The following is an 18,441-nucleotide window of genomic DNA, read 5'->3' as shown; positions in this document are numbered from 1 at the left end:
AGAGAGAGAGAGAGAGAGAGAGAGAGAGAGAGAGAGAGAGAGAGAGAGAGAGAGAGAGAGAGAGAGCCAGGACACAGACAGAGAGACAGAGAGAGACAGAGAGACAGAGAGACAGAGAGAGCCAGGACACAGAGAGAGAGAGAGAGACATGGCCCCAGTACACAGGGCTCACAGAACCCATACAGAGGACATGACGTGTGTCTGTATACAGGTTTACTGGTATACTGGGGATGGACAGCACGCCCCTGGCCTCACCTCCACCTCGCTCCAGGGGTGTTGGGGGTACTGCTGTTCGAACATGGGGATGAAGTCATCATAGTGGACCTGAGAACCCACAGAACTTTATTAAGAGACAGTGTCGTAGACAAACAACACTTCAACAAACTAAGAGAGGTCGTGAAAGTTGAAACGATACACCTTATTGATTTATCACTTGTGATATGACTTGTTTTGGTACTTTTTACATTCCCCATGGGTTAGAATCTGTATGTGTCATGTGAGTGTCATGTGTTCCTGTATGAGTGTCTTCATATGACCTTGTGTGATAGTCAATACCCAGTCTGCTGTTATGGAAGAAATTAATGATTATATTCTAAGGTAAACCATGATTATTATTAGGCCTATATATCTAATGGTAGAAAGCATCTAAAAACGTCTCTGGACTCTTATCTAGGACTTGGCACAGCGCCAGGGAGTCTGGGGTCAGAGCGTGATGCGTGCTGACGTTGTGGGTGGCATTATTAATAACAACTTATCTAATTCTTTAACTAACTGAGAGATTGAAAAAATCGAGAGGGGTCCGGAGAGAATATGACAAAAAAACTTTATCGTTAAAAAGGCAACAACAAAGCCGAGTGGTTTGCAAAGCACTCCCGAATGAATTCCGTACAGCTCCTTATATCCCCCATCCTTTACTCAATACAAAGTTGGACTTTCATCAGATATTGATGTGCATAGAATGTTTTTCTGGTCACACTGTGTGGATGTCAGTATACTCTCCTGTCTTCTGAATCTTCTCAATGTGACCTTAGAACATATATTATATTATTTGATGAGAGTACATCAAAGTGGGAGTAGACTGGACCCTCTCACTGATGTGCCACATGGCCCATCAGATGGGAATGGACTGGACTCACTCACTGGTGCCACATGGCACATAACATCTATCACTAAAGGTGATCAGCTGTTCTCCACTATTTAAGTATCTATATGATATGTAGGCCTAATAATAATCATAGCTTACCATAAAATGTAAGGTTAATTTCTACCACAACGTCAGCCTGGTGTTTAGATTAGTGTTGCCAGCCACTCGCTTAAAGAAATTTATGACTGATCGGCCATGGGTGGCCGTGGGGCGGACACCTCAAACAAGAAACAACTTTGTACGTGAGGATAAAAAAGAGAGGCCGGGATCTGTTGACCGGCAGCGCTTTGCAAACTACTCGGCTTTGTTGTTGTCTTTTTAACGATAGTCTTTTTGTCATACTTGCTCCGGACCCCTCGATTTCTTTTGCTCTCTTAGTTAGTTGAAGTGATAGAACGCGGTTATTTTCTACCACTCTGTTTACACGAATGTTACAATGTTGGAACTGTTGAAACTGCCCGACCCTCATAACTGCTCTCACACTGGAAAACGGTTCTCTATTTTATATCTGTAAGCGTTTTTACACTGCCAAATATACCTGCCTAATTTGAAACCTTTTCCCGGCATGGTCCGCGAGTTTACACGGACCAAGGTGGTATACCATCTTGATTTTGAACCTCAATGTCACCTCTCGAACACTAACCCTAACCTATTGGGGGTTCCATTATCATGTTAATGCGATTAGACGGCATCGTGGTACAAGGGGCAGGACTTGGGGTGAGGTGTTGCTGTGTTGTCACTACGTTGTCTCCGATGGCTCACGATGCAGTGATGCAGTGTGAGCTCATGCTGCAGTATGAGCCATGCTGTGCAACTTTGTTATTGGTGTTGGTGTTGGAGTTGGGGTTGTTGGTGGTGCTGTTGTTTTTGTTGTAAATGTGTGTGAGAACCTGTTTGAGCTGAACACCTTCAGCGTAGTTCATGACGGTGAAGTGCTTCTGGTAGTCGTCCAGGTGATCCAACGAGAAGGGCCTATAGGGCACAAGGGAAGGGCGGGGCTTAGGGCCGGGCAGACAGGCCATTGGCTCAGAACACAAATAGCCGTGGGTTTTGGTAGTCAAAATATTCAAAGTTAACTTCTCCGGGTCTAGCTGGGGGAGGGGGCCACGTTTCCAAGGTGACCCGGAAAGTGGGTCAGAGGTCCCTGCGTCTCCCAGAGCCCAGGGGGGTAAGGGGGTCTTTGTTTCTTCTAACTTCTTCTCACTTCTCAGCCTAGCCCCCCCCCCCCCCCCCCCCCCGTATGCATCATGTGTTCCTGTATGAATGATGTGTCCCTACGGCCCCCTCTGCAGCCAGCCCCCCCCCCCCCACAAGTTCGTGCTTGTGTGTGTGTGTGTGTGTCACTTGTGCGCGCATGTGTACGCATGCGTCCGCGTGTGCGCGTCTCACTTGTTGGCGAAGCGCAGCCAGAAGACCTTGTAGACGTAGAGACGCAGCGGGCGGACCGAGCGGAGCATCAGCATGTAGCGGACGTCAAACTTCACCAGGCCCAGCTCCTCCCTGTGGAACAGCACGGGGTCCTCCAGGTACTTACACACCACCTGTAGGGCGCAGAGACCCCCTGTAGGACACTAGGACCCACTGTAGGGCACAGAGACCCCCTGTAGGGCACTAGGACCCCCTGTAGGACACTAGGACCCCCTGTAGGGCACAGAGACCACCTGTAGGGCACTAGGACCCCCTGTAGGGCACAGAGACCACCCGTAGGACACTAGGACCCCCTGTAGGGCACAGAGACCACCTGTAGGGCACTAGGACCCCCTGTAGGGCACAGAGACCACCTGTAGGACACTAGGACCCCCTGTAGGACACTAGGACCCCCTGTAGGGCGCAGAGACCCCCTGTAGGACACTAGGACCCACTGTAGGGCACAGGGACCCCCTGTAGGACACTAGGACCCCCTGTAGGACACTAGGACCCCCTGTAGGGCACTAGGACCCCCTGTAGGACACTAGGACCCCCTGTAGGACACTAGGACCCCCTGTAGGGGACAGAGACCACCTGTAGGGCACTAGGACCCCCTGTAGGGCGCAGAGACCCCCTGTAGGGCACTAGGACCCCCTGTAGGACACTAGGACCCCCTGTAGGACACTAGGACCCCCTGTAGGACACTAGGACCCCCTGTAGGGCACAGGGACCCCCTGTAGGGCACTAGGACCCCCTGTAGGAGACAAGAGACCAGCTATAGGACACAGAGACCACCTGTAGGACACAGAGACCAGCTATAGGACACACACCTAGAACACTAGGACCACCTAGGACACACAGACCAGCTAGGTCACAGTGACCACGTTGAGGACACTAGGACCACCTATAGGACACACAGACCACCTGTAGGACACTAGGACCACCTATAGGACACACAGACCACCTGTAGGACACTAGGACCACCTATAGGACACAGACCACCTGTAGGACACTAGGACCACCTATAGGACACACAGACCACCTGTAGGACACTAGGACCACCTATAGGACACACAGACCACCTGTAGGAAACAGACCACCGATAGGACACAAGACCCGCTATAGGACACAGAGACCACCTATAGGACGCTAGGACCAGCTATAGGACACACAGACCACCTATAGGACACGCAGACCACCAGTAGGACACTAGGACCACCTGTAGGACACTAGGACCACCTATAGGACACACAGACCACAAGTAGGACACTAGGACCACCTATAGGACACACAGACCACCTGTAGGACACTAGGACCACCTATAGGACACACAGACCACCTGTAGGACACTAGGACCCCCTGTAGGACACTAGGACCACCTATAGGACACACAGACCACTATAGGACACTAGGACCCCCTGTAGGACACTAGGACCACCTATAGGACACTAGGACCACCTATAGGACACTAGGACCACCTATAGGACACACAGACCAGCTATCGGATACCTATAGAGACAGACAGGGACAGAGAGACAGACAGTGTGTGCGTGTGTGTGCTACCTTGGGAAGGCTCTCCCTCTGTCTGATGATGTAGTCCAGGCTGCTGGTGATGTGTGTGTCGAGGCCCCTGGCCAGGTTCCAGGGTTTACAGATCCAGTGGTTGTCCTCCCCGCTGCGTGCACACACACACACACACACACACACACACACACACACACACACACACACACACACACACACACACACACACACACACACACACACACACACACACACACACACACACACACACACAAACACACACACACACACACACACACACACACACACACACACACACACACTTTGAGCAGGTTGTACAGTCTGCAGGTTTTTGATTGGTGGGTTGAATGCAGATCTTCCCTGCCCCCCCCCCCCCCCCCCAGCTGTTCAAGGTCCCAAGTTTGACATCAGTGCACCCTGAACCCTTGATACCTACACTGGCAGCACACCAGATATGGGTTTGGAACAGATTCTCTGGCGCCATGTCAAATCCCAACTATAGGGGAGATGTGATTAGCTATTTTCCACTATTAATGTTTTTATATGATGTATAGGCCTGATAATAATCATAGTTTGCCATAAAATGTAGGGGTTAATTTCTTCCATTCGATACCAAAAACACTCAGAATTTGCCAAATTAGATTTATTCCCAATATGTGCAACAGATGTCTTTTTTACCTTTTTATTAGAAATATCCTTGATGGCATATTATCAGCCGTTAAAGTGCGTGTTTTATTACTCTTTTTTGACCGTTTATTTCGCTTATTGCCATGCTCCAAATATTAGTTCTGCAAATAAAACTATAATCAACCCATCCTTTTTTCCATCAATCAGTGAACTCCTTTTTAAAGAAGAATAGAATAGCGCTTAGTGAACGGTCAGCAGAATCAGTATAAGTATCGTTGCTCTTAGAGGTTACTTAGCCAAGTTCGAACAAACATAGAGTTACTCAAGTCCAAACTCGTAAACAATCCTAGCAAAGCTCCAAGTGCACTGACGTGTGTCCCGAAAGGGCCCACTGTACTGACGCAACTAGCCCCTCCAGAATCAATCACGAAAAGGACACAAAACCACGCTGTCAACGAATGTTACCATACATATATATGTGTGCCTTATATATCTTATATATTGTGGCAGACTGCAGGGAGGAGTGAGGGGAGTGGTTGGTCTGGCAACCTGCTGGCTCCACCCCAAAGCCTTACATGGACTTCCTCCCTTTAACGAGGCAAGCATGGGGATCATTAAGCAGGGGTGCTCGGGCTTAAGAAGGCTGAGGCTAGGGCTAGGGCTAGCAAAGGACAGGCAGGATCTGTGTGATCGCCTGGAAGCGCGGTACGGCTTAGATAGGTAGAAGGAATTGGAAGGAATTGGACTGTGACACAAAGGAGGTTGATGACCCTTTTCCCACCCGGGTTTTGTTTACTAGGTAAATAAACCATCCTGAATGTGAACTGCTCTCTGTGTTGTGTCGTTTCATCTGTTCAACTTGGTGGCGTGGAAACCCCACACCCACTGGCCCGCTTAATATCTTATGTAGAAATTTAGAAGCACTCGAGATGTGTCCATGTCAAATTCAAAATGTGATCGATTGTAAAGAACACAGACGTGGGGAGACGTGGGCTGCATGAGAGGGCCACTGTGAGGAATACGAAGAACATTTGTCTCTGTAGGCCCCATGATATGACCCATTCTAACCCCTTTGTTGACTTTAACAGCATGTGGCACGACACAAGTGTTATCCAAACACATTGTAGTGTGTTATCCAAACACAGAATGCAAACACATTGTAAACCTGTGATGGCTGTTGCTATCACATCAGCTCATGTGCCGCCCTGAGGGCGAAATAGGAAAAGTACCCAGAGATGTGTGATAAAGGAACATTTGTTGAGAAAATGTATGAAAAGTCAGACTGCTAGATATCATCGGGCCCCCACTCTTTGGGCGTAGACAAAAGCGGGACTGCATAAAAAGAGGAGACCATCCACGCGATGGCAAGACTGACTCAGAGGGTTTTTCAGAGAGGTTCTTGGGTTAATTACCTGACCATCTTCTTAGGGTATCCCCTTGTGTGATCCCCTTTTCTGCTCTCAGAACTGTACACTGAAAAGTGTCCGGGGAACTTAGCAACAGCATTTCATCTTAGGAACTCTGCCATAGCCTCTTATTTTCATTATAGCACCCTGACACGATCCCTAGTTACGGCTGAACTAGCTGAAATACTCGGATACGAAGTACATTTTAGTTTGCTTAAGCTTCCTTATTTTATCTTGTTTAACTTACATTTATCTTATCATTATCTTAACGAGCACTCGCTCAATCTACACTCTATTGTAAAAGATCTTTTGTTCATTGGACCTAAAATAAATTTACCTGACTACATTTGTAGTAGGTTAACTTATCCTTTGAGCCCTTTGTCGCCTCATCGGCCCGGCGAAGCAGACCGACTCGCCAACCCAGCTGGTCGGCAAAAAGGCAACGTAAAGAGGTTTTAAAAAGAAACATCAGGGCTTCATGGTGACCAGGGACCTTGACCCGCTCATGAACCAAAGGCCCAAGGCTAAATTCATAGAAACTGTGAGGGACTTAACCGAGTGACCTGGGTTGAACCGGTTAAGAGCCGAGCTGAGCACCTCCGCGAACGCCAAAACCCCGGTAACACGAAAGGGTTTGACCGAGGTAAGTCCCGAGGGGCGCCCGACACGACACTACGGTGTGTCGCGCGTGGCCCTATATCACCGCGGTCAACAGCACGGATCTCAGGGGAGAGCTATCGCACAGCCACGGCCCTGACCAGGGTTATGCTCAGGGCTGGCGCGCCGAAGCAAGCGGGGTAGGTGTCGATGGTTAAATCGATGGTTAGGGGCTGGGCGACTCTCCCCACCGACCTGTTAACAACCGTAACAGGTTTCACTAAATCAGCCTCCTGTGGGCCGGTATAGTCGACGGATCTAACACTGCGTGCGTGTGTGCGTGCGTGTGGATCGTACCGCTTGTGTCTCTGCTGGTAATGCCTGATGAACTGGGGCAGCTCTGTCTGGAGGTTGAAGGTCTGCGGGAGCCACGGCGCCCCCTGCTGGTCACCCCCGGCTCGCCGGGCCACGGCCGAGAGGCAGTCCTTTACCGTGACGACCGACTCCCCGGGGAACTGGTTCAGCATCACCTGGGGCCGCTGCTCGCTCCACTTCCTGTCACATGACAGCATTGGATAGACATTGTGGTAGAAAATAACCGAGTTCTATCACTTCAACTAACTAAGAGAGCAAAAGAAATCGAGGGGTCCGGAGCAAGTATGACAAAAAGACTATTGTTAAAAAGACAACAACAAAGCCGAGTAGTTTGCAAAGCACTGCCGGTCAACAGATCCCGGCCTCTTTTTTATCCTCACGTACAAAGCTTTTTCTTGTGAGGTGTCCGCCAATGGCCACCCATGGCCGATCAATCATACATTCCTTCCCACGAGTGGCCGGCGACACTAATCTTAACCCCAGGCTGAGGTCAGTACACATTGACCCCATAGCCTCCGGTGTTATGTTGGCTTCTTAACTCAGCTCTGACCCAAGAATCCCTGGCGCTGTGCCAAGTCCTAGATAAGAGTCCAGAGGCGTTTTTAGATGCTTTCTACCATTAGATATATAGGCGTAATAATAATCATGGTTTACCTTAGAATATAAATCATTCATTTCTTCCATAACATCTTACTCAAATATCTGCAGGATGGCTTTTTACGCTTTACCGCACAAACGCACACACACACAGATATAGACACACACAGACACACAAACAGACACAAGACACACACACACAGATAGAGAGACACACACAAAGACAGACCTCCAGACAGACCTTGTGGTGGAAAATAACCGAGTTCTATCACTTCAACTAACTAAGAGAGCAAAAGAAATCAAGGGGTCCGGAGCAAGTATGACAAAAAGACTATCGTTAAAAAGACAACAATAAAGCCGAGTAGTTTGCAAAGCACTGCCGGTCAACAGATCCCGGCCTCTTTTTTATCCTCACGTACAAAGCTGTTTCTTGTTTGAGGTGTCCGCCCACGGCCACCCATGGCCGATCAATCATACATTCCTTTCAACGAGTGGCCGGCGACACTTATCTTAAACCCAGGCTGAGGTCAGCACACATTGACCCCATCCCTGGCGCTGTGCCAAGTCCTAGATAAGAGTCCAGAGGCGTTTTTAGATGCTTTCTACCATTACATATATAGGCCTAATAATAATCATGGTTTACCTTAGAATATAATCATTAATTTCTTCCATAACCTCTAGACAGACAGACCACCCAACAGAGATAGACAGACCTCCAGACAGACAGATAGACAGTATGTCCCAGTCCCAGTGTGGTGGAGAGTGATGGTGCTGACCGGTAGTCCTTGATGCTGACGTAGGCCCAGACCACGTCCGCGTCCTCCTCAGAGTCGGCCATCTGGAAGCGGGGGTGGGTGAGGTGGTCTCTGACCTGCTGCATCCCGGTGAAGACCCTGGGGGAACAGAGGAACACGTCAGGTCCTCCTCATCACCGCACGGTTGGCAACACATTCCCAGTAGGAAAGACATTCCCAGTTGGTAACACATTCCCAGTTAGCGACACATTCCCAGTTGGAAAAGAAGTCCCGGTTGCTAACACATTCCCAGTTGCTGACACATTCCCAGTTGGTAACACATTCCCAGTTGGCAACACATTCCTAGTTGGCAATACATTCCCAGTTGGAAAGACATTCCCAGTTTCCAGTATCTCTGGTCCAGAACCTGCGTTATTGTTGGGTTGTAAAGTGTGTGTTATCAATATGTGTAGTGATATATGCACCGTAGGCAGAAGAGGATGATCAGAAAGGACCTTGGTCAGGGCATGGTCTCCCTCCAGGAGATCCAGACTTACTTCAGGACTTTGTCTGCAGGAACCGGGGAGGGCTGGACCTCCACTGGGGACGTCTCCTTGTTCTCCTTCTGAATGGCCTGGGGGGGAGGAGGTGGGAGACATAGGGGAGGAGGAGCAGAGAAGTAAGGGGGGGAGGAGGAGGAGGGGCAGAGGGGAAAGGGGAGGAGGTGGAGGAGGAGCAGAGGGTATGGAAGAAATTAACCATTACTTTTATGGCAAACTATGAGCATTATCAGGCCTATATATATATATAACACTTCAACTCGTGTGAATGTAAAATTCACATTAATAGTGGAAAGCAGCTATCACCTCTCCCCTCAACAGGAGAGACTCGACACGGCGCCTGAGAGTCTGGGGTCAAGGGTGCACTGACGTCAACTTAAAGTTTAGACTAGTTGCAGACGTTGACAATATATCTCAAATGAATGCATGGCTGACCGGCCCTACCATAAAAAGATGCTAGGAACTAGTATGCATTCTGGGTGTGGCATAACATACGGGGAAGAGCGTGGAGTGGAATAAAAGAACAGGGGTCGTACGCATCCAGCAGTGCTTTGCAAACTACTGGGCCTTGTTGTTGCTTTTTGAACAACAAAGTCTTCTGTCATACCTGCTCCGGACCCCTCGATTCCCCCTGCTCTCTTATTTAGTTGAAGTGATAGAACTCAGTTATTTTCTACTGTGGTAGAAATTAACCTTACATTTTATGGTAAGCTATGATTATTATTAGGCCTACATATCATATAGATATTTTAATAGTGTAGAACAGCTGATCACCTTTAGCCTAGATGTTATGTGCCATGTGGCACCAGTGAGTGAGTCCAGTCCATTCCCATCTGATGGGCCATGTGGCACCAGTGAGTGAGTCCAGTCCATTCCCATCTGATGGGCCATGTGGCACCAGTGAGAGGGTCCAGTCTACTCCCATTTTGATGTACTCTCTGAGGACAATGCTTACATTCACACGTGTGCATCATCCCTGTTTGTATAAGGATAATATATGTTCTAAGGTCACATTGGGATTCAGAAGACAGGAGAGTATACTGACATCCACACAGTGTGACCCAGAAAAACATTCTATGCACATCAATATCTGATGAAAGTCCAACTTTGTATTGAGTAAAGGATGGGGGATATAAGGAGCTGTACGGGATTCATTCGGGAGTGCTTTGCAAACCACTCGGCTTTGTTGTTGCCTTTTTAACGATAAAGTTTTTTTGTCATATTCTCTCCGGACCCCTCTCGATTTTTTCAATCTCTCAGTTAGTTAAAGAATTAGATAAGTTGTTATTACTAATGCCACCACACTACCACAAGGGGTAAGGGGAGGAGGAGGAGGAGGAGTAGAGGGGTAAAGGGAGGAGGAGGAGGAGGAGGAGGAGAGGGGTAAGGGGAGGAGGAGGAGGAGGAGGAGGAGGAGAGGGGTAAGGGGAGGGGGAGGAGGAGAGGGGTAAAGGGAGGAGGAGGAGAAGGAGGAGGAGAGGGGTAAAGGGAGGAGGAGGAGGAGGAGGAGGAGAGGGGTAAGGGGAGGAGGAGGAGGAGAGGGGTAAGGGGAGGAGGAGGAGGAGGAGCAGAGAGGTATGGGGAGGAGGAGGAGGAGAGGGGTAAGGGGAGGAGGAGGAGGAGGAGCAGAGAGGTAAGGGGAGGAGGAGGAGGAGAGGGGTAAGGGGAGGAGGAGCAGAGGGGTAAGGGGAGGAGGAGGAGGAGGAGCAGAGAGGTAAGGGAAGGAGGAGGAGGAGAGGGGTAAGGGGAGGAGGAGGAGAGGGGTAAGGGGAGGAGGAGGAGGAGCAGAGGGGTAAGGGGAGGAGGAGGAGGAGGAGAGGGGTACAGGGAGGAGGAGGAGCAGAGGGGTACGGGGAGGTCAGAGCGGAAGGAGGTCAGATATATACTGTATATTGTTCACTATTGGATGTAGACCCACGCAGAACTACCGACTGGTGCGGTCAAACGGCAGGAGGGTAACATGGGGAGCGGTACCTCTGGCCTCCTCAGTCACGAGCGGGCGACACAAGGCCCGACCAAAGGAGAGGCCAACGCCAGCTCCCTGTGAGTCACAGCCGGCTGGCTGCTCCTCTCACGGCCCCAGGGCCGGGCTCTCCCATCTCTGACCGGGAGGCCTGCGGTTGACTCCCAAGTGAGATAAGGACATCCCGGCGCTACAAGGTCTCACCGAATCCACGCACGCACGCACACACGCACACACACACGCACGCACACACACACTTTTGTCCTCTTTTCAAGGACACTCCTACGCTCCCTCTTCTTCCGTGAGTCCCGTTGTACGAAGGACTAAATGAAAAACAAATGTTGTGGTAATCCTCTGTGAGACATTCCTCTGGGACTTCTATGTGCCAACAAACACACAACAGCTCGTTGTGGAGAGCGTGGTTGACTGTTGGTTTAAGCAGCCCCACCTGGTCGGGTCTGATTGGACTCTGAGGACGGGCGAGGCTGCACACCTGTTGCAACAGGTCGAACCGACCCAACTCAGGGAGAGATCAACCGCCTGGCAGCATGGAGCACCAGGTCACATGTCATCGCCTTGAAACCGTAACAATAATAAACCGGTTTCACCAGCACCCCGCACCCTGGTCTGGAGGAGCGCGTTTAGAGTCACCTTGCGCGGCCCGGCGTCGGGCCAGGTGAGGCTGCTCGAACCAGCCGCTGTCCACACACACGCCACAATCTTACAGCCCAATTCTATTTTTTTTGTCATTTACATTTTCTTTGGGAACAAAATATCGATACATTATACAGATCAATGTATGTAATGTAAACATCGTTTTAGTTTAGTTTGAAAAAAAAAATAGGGAAAAAAAGAGTGGGGATAACCATTGGGAAGGTAACATATAAACGACCGAATTCTAACGCATGGATACAGCAGTCACCTCTGTAACAGAGGAGCCATGAACAGCTGCTGAGGATTAGCTTTTGATAGCCCAACAGGGCATTTTCGTTAAAGTAGGAACTGTTCGCGTGGGTGTGTCACGGCTCATGAACGAGGAGCTGGGTGCTTCGGTGAGGTGGTAAATCTCTGATGGATAGTGAGACCCTAACTGGCAGCGCTACGGTACCAGGACTACCTGCTCACCTGAGCTACGACGAGCCGCTCAGGTGAGCAGTTTCCGTCTTAGGATTCGTGTGGACGCCGGATACGCAAACGATGACATCATCGCCCCCCCAACCAGGTGGCAATGTTCGATTTTCGTCCAATTTCGTCTCTTTTTGTATTATTTTTGTAGCTAGACCTTATGTTATTGAAGTTATATCTCCAAAGAACTTATAAAGACCTTTCTGGTTTCTCCTGTGCTTAACCAAACCTCGCTGAAGTAGACGCACTGTAGAATGCTGGCGTACTCTACTGTCTCTCTTTTGTTCTCGAACACACCTCAAGGTCAAGGTCTTTGTGGAGATATTCCTGAAATGGATCAAAGGAAAACGGAGAGGAAAAGATTGTTTTCGCCCATGTGGACGGGGCGTAATACTCATGAAACACTGCTCACCTCGTAGTACAGATCCGAGGGCTCGGGCGTGTCCGTGCTCACCCCCTCCAGGTCGGCCGGTATCCACGGCAACAGGCGGCACTGCCTCAACAGGGGCCTAGTCTCGCCGTACGCGTAGTCACGCGTGACTTCGTCTGCGGGAAGAGAGCGACGGTGAGGTTACAGCCTTGTCTTCAGAGGCCTACTGGGACCTACTGGGACCCAGTACAGACTTGTCTCTGAAGGTCCGGGTTTCTGAACCTGGAGGAGGCGGACATCAAAAGGCAAATAGGCGTGGCTACAAAATAGTAAATTTGTAGCCACAGTGATGGTCGGTGTTGTTATAAATGTACGGTTTTTGTTGTTATAATTGTGTTGGGGTTTGTCGTGGAAATATTAATCATAACTATAATACACAATTATAAACCTTACATTAACCTTATAATTACTAGTCAATCTAAAAGGAACTGTTTACATTCTCCTTGGACCTTTAGAGACCACCCTTCCTCTCTCTAACTGATAGAGGTTAAGGTAGATTTGCATTCCCACTGGAGCCACTGAGGCTCAGGGCGTGTGGTAGAAAATAATCGAGTTCTATCACTTCAACTAACTAAGAGATCATGAGGAATCGAGGAGCCCGGAGCAAGTATTGACATAAGACTCTATAGCTTAAAAAGCAACAACAAAGCCGAGTAGTTTGCAAAGCACTGCCGGTTTAAAGATCCCGGCCTCTTTTTTTATTCTCACAAACAAAGCTGTTCCACATATGAGATGTCCGCCCACGGCCCGTCAGTCATAAATTCCCTTTAGCTTGTGGTCAACATCAACTTTTCTAAACACCAGGTTGAGGTCAGCACGCCTTGACCCCAGAGCATCTGGCGTCGTGTCGAATTCCGATTTACGCGCTGACCCCACACTCTCTGGTGCCGTGTCAAGCCTTAGCTACGAATCCAGAGGTGTTTTAGATGCTTTCTACTATAAGATATATAGGCCTAATAATAATCATACTTTGCCATAAAATGTAATCGTTAATTTCTTCCATCGGCGCACTCACACTAGGCCATCTGTACCCTGCCCAGGTCCGTGTCACACCTGTACCGTGCTCAAGTCTAGATCATTTGGCTAGTGTGAGCACGCCAACCGTACTCAAGTACACTTCCATCCTGTGGCCTGAGCACACTTGGGAGAGGTGTGCTCAGGCCACGGTGCAGATGCTAATAAGCCGACACGCACACACGCATGGCTACGCAACCTGAGCTGGATGACTTATTGTCCATGCGACCCTTCTTTCCAGTGTGCGAAATACCCGTCAATATTCGGGGGGGTCCCCATCCCCCGATTGTTGCGCAATACCGATCTGAATTATCTAAACATGCAGTTGACCTATCACATTACAATATTTCATGGATGCATGCAATCAGTCATCAGCCTACATGACAACACTCGCACGCACACAACAATTGTTGATAATCCGATATGCTATAGTAGCCTATTCGTAAAGAAACAATTTTTCGCACACTAAAGTTGTTTGGATGCCCAATGTTTTATAACAAGGAGTGGTTAAGTTGTGCATTACAATGCAAACACAACAATAATTGGCACCAATATGGCGCACTTAGAAGAGCAATCAACAACTGAATAAATGCCAGGTATAGCCTATCGGAGACTGGGACGCAATCAGTGCACTTGCGAATGAAAGCCGGCTCGCAAGGCTAGGCTGCTTCACTAGAACACAAGCAACCACAACGCCTTCATAACCGTGCAGTAGGCCGAAGCCGGAAAGGGCGTGCACGCACAGTCGCGCACACTCATCTTATGCACAGTGCACCCTATGTCCCAGTTCTATTCAAGCCCCCAAGGACCCCCACGTATTTCTCACACTGGTGATGACGTATTACGATGTGATGACGTATGTACAAGAGGCAACCGTACTCAGGCCCAGTTGAGATGCATAGTGTGAGCACAGGCCAGTGCACAGCAGGGGAGGGCGATTTGTTTAACTGTATTGCAGCCCCGTCTTACAGGCTTACAGACATATCCACTTCCCCCATAGTGTATTGCATTTTAACTTGGCCTCTCCCGCCAATCCTAATGCTCCAGAATGGTCACTCCCACTTACCTTTGTTTACTGTATAATCCCTACCCACAATGCAAATGTTTCCCTATAAGAATCTTGTTCACACATTGTCTCACTGAATGTATCCGTGGTTACTTTGCTGCCTGTACTTTCCCATTATCATGCTCTAATATTGAATAAAATATTTCGCTGGCCGACGTGTCCTAAACAGAAGTTCCTCTTCATCGGTGTTGTTATAAGTGTGCCCGAGTTGTGTTGGTGTTCTAATTGTGCCTGTGTTTTGTGGTTGTTTCGTCCATGGTACATGTTCAGTTCCAGCTGCCCCCTGCCCCTCCCTCCCTCTATCCTCCTCTTATCCATTTCTCCTAGCCTCCAGCTTTAAATGTTTCCTCCCCCCCCCCCCCCCCCCCCCGATGGAGCGCTCCTCTGCTGTACCTCCGGGGGCCAGGTCCCGCAGCGGCCAGAGCACGGAGAAGGCCATCTGCCCCTGGAGGTAGTAGAGGGGCGCCAGGCGGCACGAGGCCTCGTCCGCGTGCCGCACCTGGGAGCCGAACTCGTCCATTATGTACCAGACTGGGACCTTATCCTCCGCCGTCTGGAGGGGGGGGGAGATATTAATATATTTAGATGAATAAACCTCCTACTTATGGTTTTATCAACCTATAAACGACCTACTTACAGTTATAGATATCAACCTATAAAAAACCTTCTCCTCCGCACTCTGGAGGGAGGGATATATAAATATAGATAAAGATATTTAGTTATAAACCTCTTAACTACATTCTCCTCATAAATTAGACATAAACATCTAAACTACCTATAAACCACCTTCTTATGGTTTTAGATTTAAAAAAACTCTAAACTACCTATAAACCACCTAATGGATTAGACCATCTGAGCTACCTATAAAGCACCTTCTCATGGTTCTAGATATAAACCTCTAAACTACCTATAAACACCAGTGTTTCCCCCAGCACTGTATGGTTTTTGTTTTGAGTAAGACATTTTCTGGGGGAAACACTGAACACCTACTCATGGTTTTAGATGTAAACCTCTGAACCACCTCTAAACCCCTCTTTACCTCCAGACCTGATAAGCAGTCTGTTTCAAACCGAGTCTCTCGCCGCCAACACGACAAAACGAGACGCCTCATTCAGCAGAGCAGTTAGCGCCCCCAGGCTGAGACCCTCCCCCCGTACCCCCTGGGACAGCCGGTAGGTCTGGTTGTAGCGCCACATGCTCTCCAGGACCCGGTCCACGGTGCCCGGGTCGGGGGTCTCCCCGTGAAAGTCCAGCCCCATGAGAGAGGCCATCCTGGGCAGCAAACCGGGGATCTCCTCCAGTTGCTGGCGGGCGTGCTCCACGCGGTACGTCCAGGCGTGGTCCACCAGGAACACGCTGGGGGGGGGGGGGTGAAACACAGCGTCAACATTCAGCAGCCGCTTTCACCCAGAGCGACTTACAATAAGTGCACACGTCAGGAGAAAGAGAAACCACAATATATCGCTGTCGGTACTTTAAGGATGTTGGAACCAAGTGATGATGGAACCAAGTGCCAAGCACTGACAACCGCTAGCTTAACCCATTCCCTATATACCACAAAGATGAACAAGATGCTACACGATGCTGAGTTTGTGACGCACCATGCCTTTAACCAGTACATAATGAACCTCAACCAACACGGGAGTACAGCTGTTCCTTTCACACACTGATGCCAGTAACGCGTTACTTAGTAACACGTTACTGGCCTCGGACCACTTTCTTCAGTAACGAGTAATCTAACGCATTACTATTTCCAAACCAGTAATCAGATTAAAGTTACTCATCAGTCACTGTGCGTTACTATTCTTTTACCGGATCACCGATTGGCGTTGAGAACGATGGAGTGGTCAACATCAGTGTGTCTGTCTGCCTGCCTGTCCGTCTGTTTGTGTGAGAGTGCGTGTGAAGCGTAAGTCTCCAAAGACTTCAATCTATCAGAGGCGAGTGTCGACCTTGACTCACCAGAGTCCGCGCCACCAGTTATTAGCAGCAGAATTAGTCGCGTGGTGCTGCGTGCGTGCGTGCGTAAAGTAACTAAGTTACTATTTTAAGGAGTAACTAGTAATCAGTAATCTGATTACTTTTTCAAGGTAACTGTGGCAACACTGCTTTCACATAACCGATTTTGTAGTTATTAAAGTTAGGTATTAGTTATCCTTCCCAGTAGCACCATAGACGTGCATTAAGAAGCGCTCTGGCGCCCTCACCTGTTGGGGTCGGAGGCCTGCAGCCCATCTTCACTCGTTACGACCACTTTACAGGTGAACTTCGGGATAGGGTTTGCATTTTTCTCCTCCTCATCATCCTCCATCTCCTGCATGATCCCGAATACCTCCCCGGCATCATAGATCTAAGGAGGGTGGAGATCATGCTATGTAAGGAGCCATGCCGAATACCTGCCAGAGCAATCTGTTACATTAGATGAGTTGTCTACGAATGCTACTTTGTCGTTTTAAATATCGCTTTGTTTGTGGTATAACTATGAGCTTCACATGGGTAAAACTGCAAACTACCATCTCTGTTGGGAGAAATACAACAACCGCGATCACAGCAGCCAGAATCGTCACCTGTTGTGATGAGGGAAGGACCTTAAACTCCCCGTAAACAGACTCATCCCACTTGACTTTAACCATTATTAGCACACCTTTGCAAAATGAAACATCTCCTTTTCTGGCTGTTCACAACGATTGGACTATTGCACACATCCTCCACATTGTAAATACTGTGTATGCACAGTGTATCTTTAATTTAGATACTTTATTTTAGACACTGAAATTTTTATAGTATGTCACATTTGACTTTTTATATATTGAGCATTTAATATTCTAATATCTGATATGTATATACATATTTTGTATTGAACGTTTTACACTTTGACGTCTTAATTGTTGCATTGACAATATTAAAGTTTGTTTTATCATGCCAATAAAGCTTTTTTAAATTGAATTTAAATTGAAGCGTGGGGTTCAGACCTCCTGGCTCAGCTTGAGGAACAGGCTCTTCCAATACAGCTCAGGGATTCCTGAGGACCTCAGCGCTCCGGCGTGCAGAGCCACAAAGTTCCGGTAGACTTCCTCCTCCTGCTCCTCCTCCTTCTCCTCCTGCTCCTCCATTCCGTTCGCGATGCCATTGTTGGTTGTTGCCATCGTTACTTGATGTGGTTTACTTGTAAACAACACGCGGCAGAAGCTGGACCCGACCCGCTTCACGTGTTTCTTCAGGACCCGGAAGTAGCTTAGAAACAGCTGAGCACGCGATGCATTGTGGGAAGGGAAGGCATGCATTTGCATCCCCCGACCCTGGTCATATTATATATCATATTGGTTAAACAATTTTTACCTTTTTATATATATTTTGTAACAATTTACTACATATTAATTTAATGTTATATTTATTTCCATTACCTAACCGTTTGTTTTTCATAATGTCTTTGGTCCTTTGAATAAAGCGATAAAAGTCTAATTAGAACTGAGCCTAAGTGATTTTACACAATGCAATGGCGGTCAATTCTCAAAACAATATTGGCATCTGTTGGCCTATATTTGAGAGTTCAGTCTTTAATTTTGACCGTAAGAGTATAAAAGGTGGTAGACTTGAGTGAGAACAAAGCAATTAATCACTTCGACTGTACTCCATAAACCCAGGTGGTGTAAGGTGGCATTAAATGAACAGTGTAGAATAGAGCCTTAAACATCAAGGTCAGGTTGTGTGTGTGTGTGTGTGTGTCGACTTTTTAGCCTATCTGCGTTTCATTGCATTTTCCACAGAAAACATAACCCACACACATGTTTGGCTTTGAAGAAATGAAACATTTTAATATCATCAGTCTTATGAAAAAAACAACTAAATTC

At 48.3% G+C, this 18,441-nt stretch overlaps 1 protein-coding gene across 1 annotated transcript; it reads right to left on the bottom strand.

Moving 5' to 3' along the window:
• Positions 1–42: 42 nt before the first annotated feature.
• On the bottom strand, positions 43–17,803 carry ttll12 (tubulin tyrosine ligase-like family, member 12). Its single transcript, XM_079735819.1, has 12 exons — positions 17,563–17,803; positions 16,798–16,940; positions 15,748–15,946; positions 14,984–15,143; positions 12,493–12,626; positions 8,990–9,066; positions 8,475–8,591; positions 7,084–7,281; positions 4,115–4,226; positions 2,534–2,685; positions 2,035–2,116; positions 43–324 (listed from the first exon to the last, which is right to left on the bottom strand). Exons 1-12 carry the CDS (start codon positions 17,734–17,736, stop codon positions 214–216), a joined length of 1,659 nt encoding a protein of 552 aa, XP_079591945.1. The 5' UTR covers positions 17,737–17,803; the 3' UTR covers positions 43–213.
• Positions 17,804–18,441: the final 638 nt, after the last annotated feature.

This window comes from Pollachius pollachius, assembly GCF_949987615.1.
Source record: "Pollachius pollachius genome assembly, chromosome: 4".
NCBI lineage: Eukaryota > Metazoa > Chordata > Actinopteri > Gadiformes > Gadidae > Pollachius > Pollachius pollachius.
The sequence above is the reverse complement of the archived record's forward strand: the minus strand, read 5'-3'. Positions and strand labels throughout refer to the sequence as shown.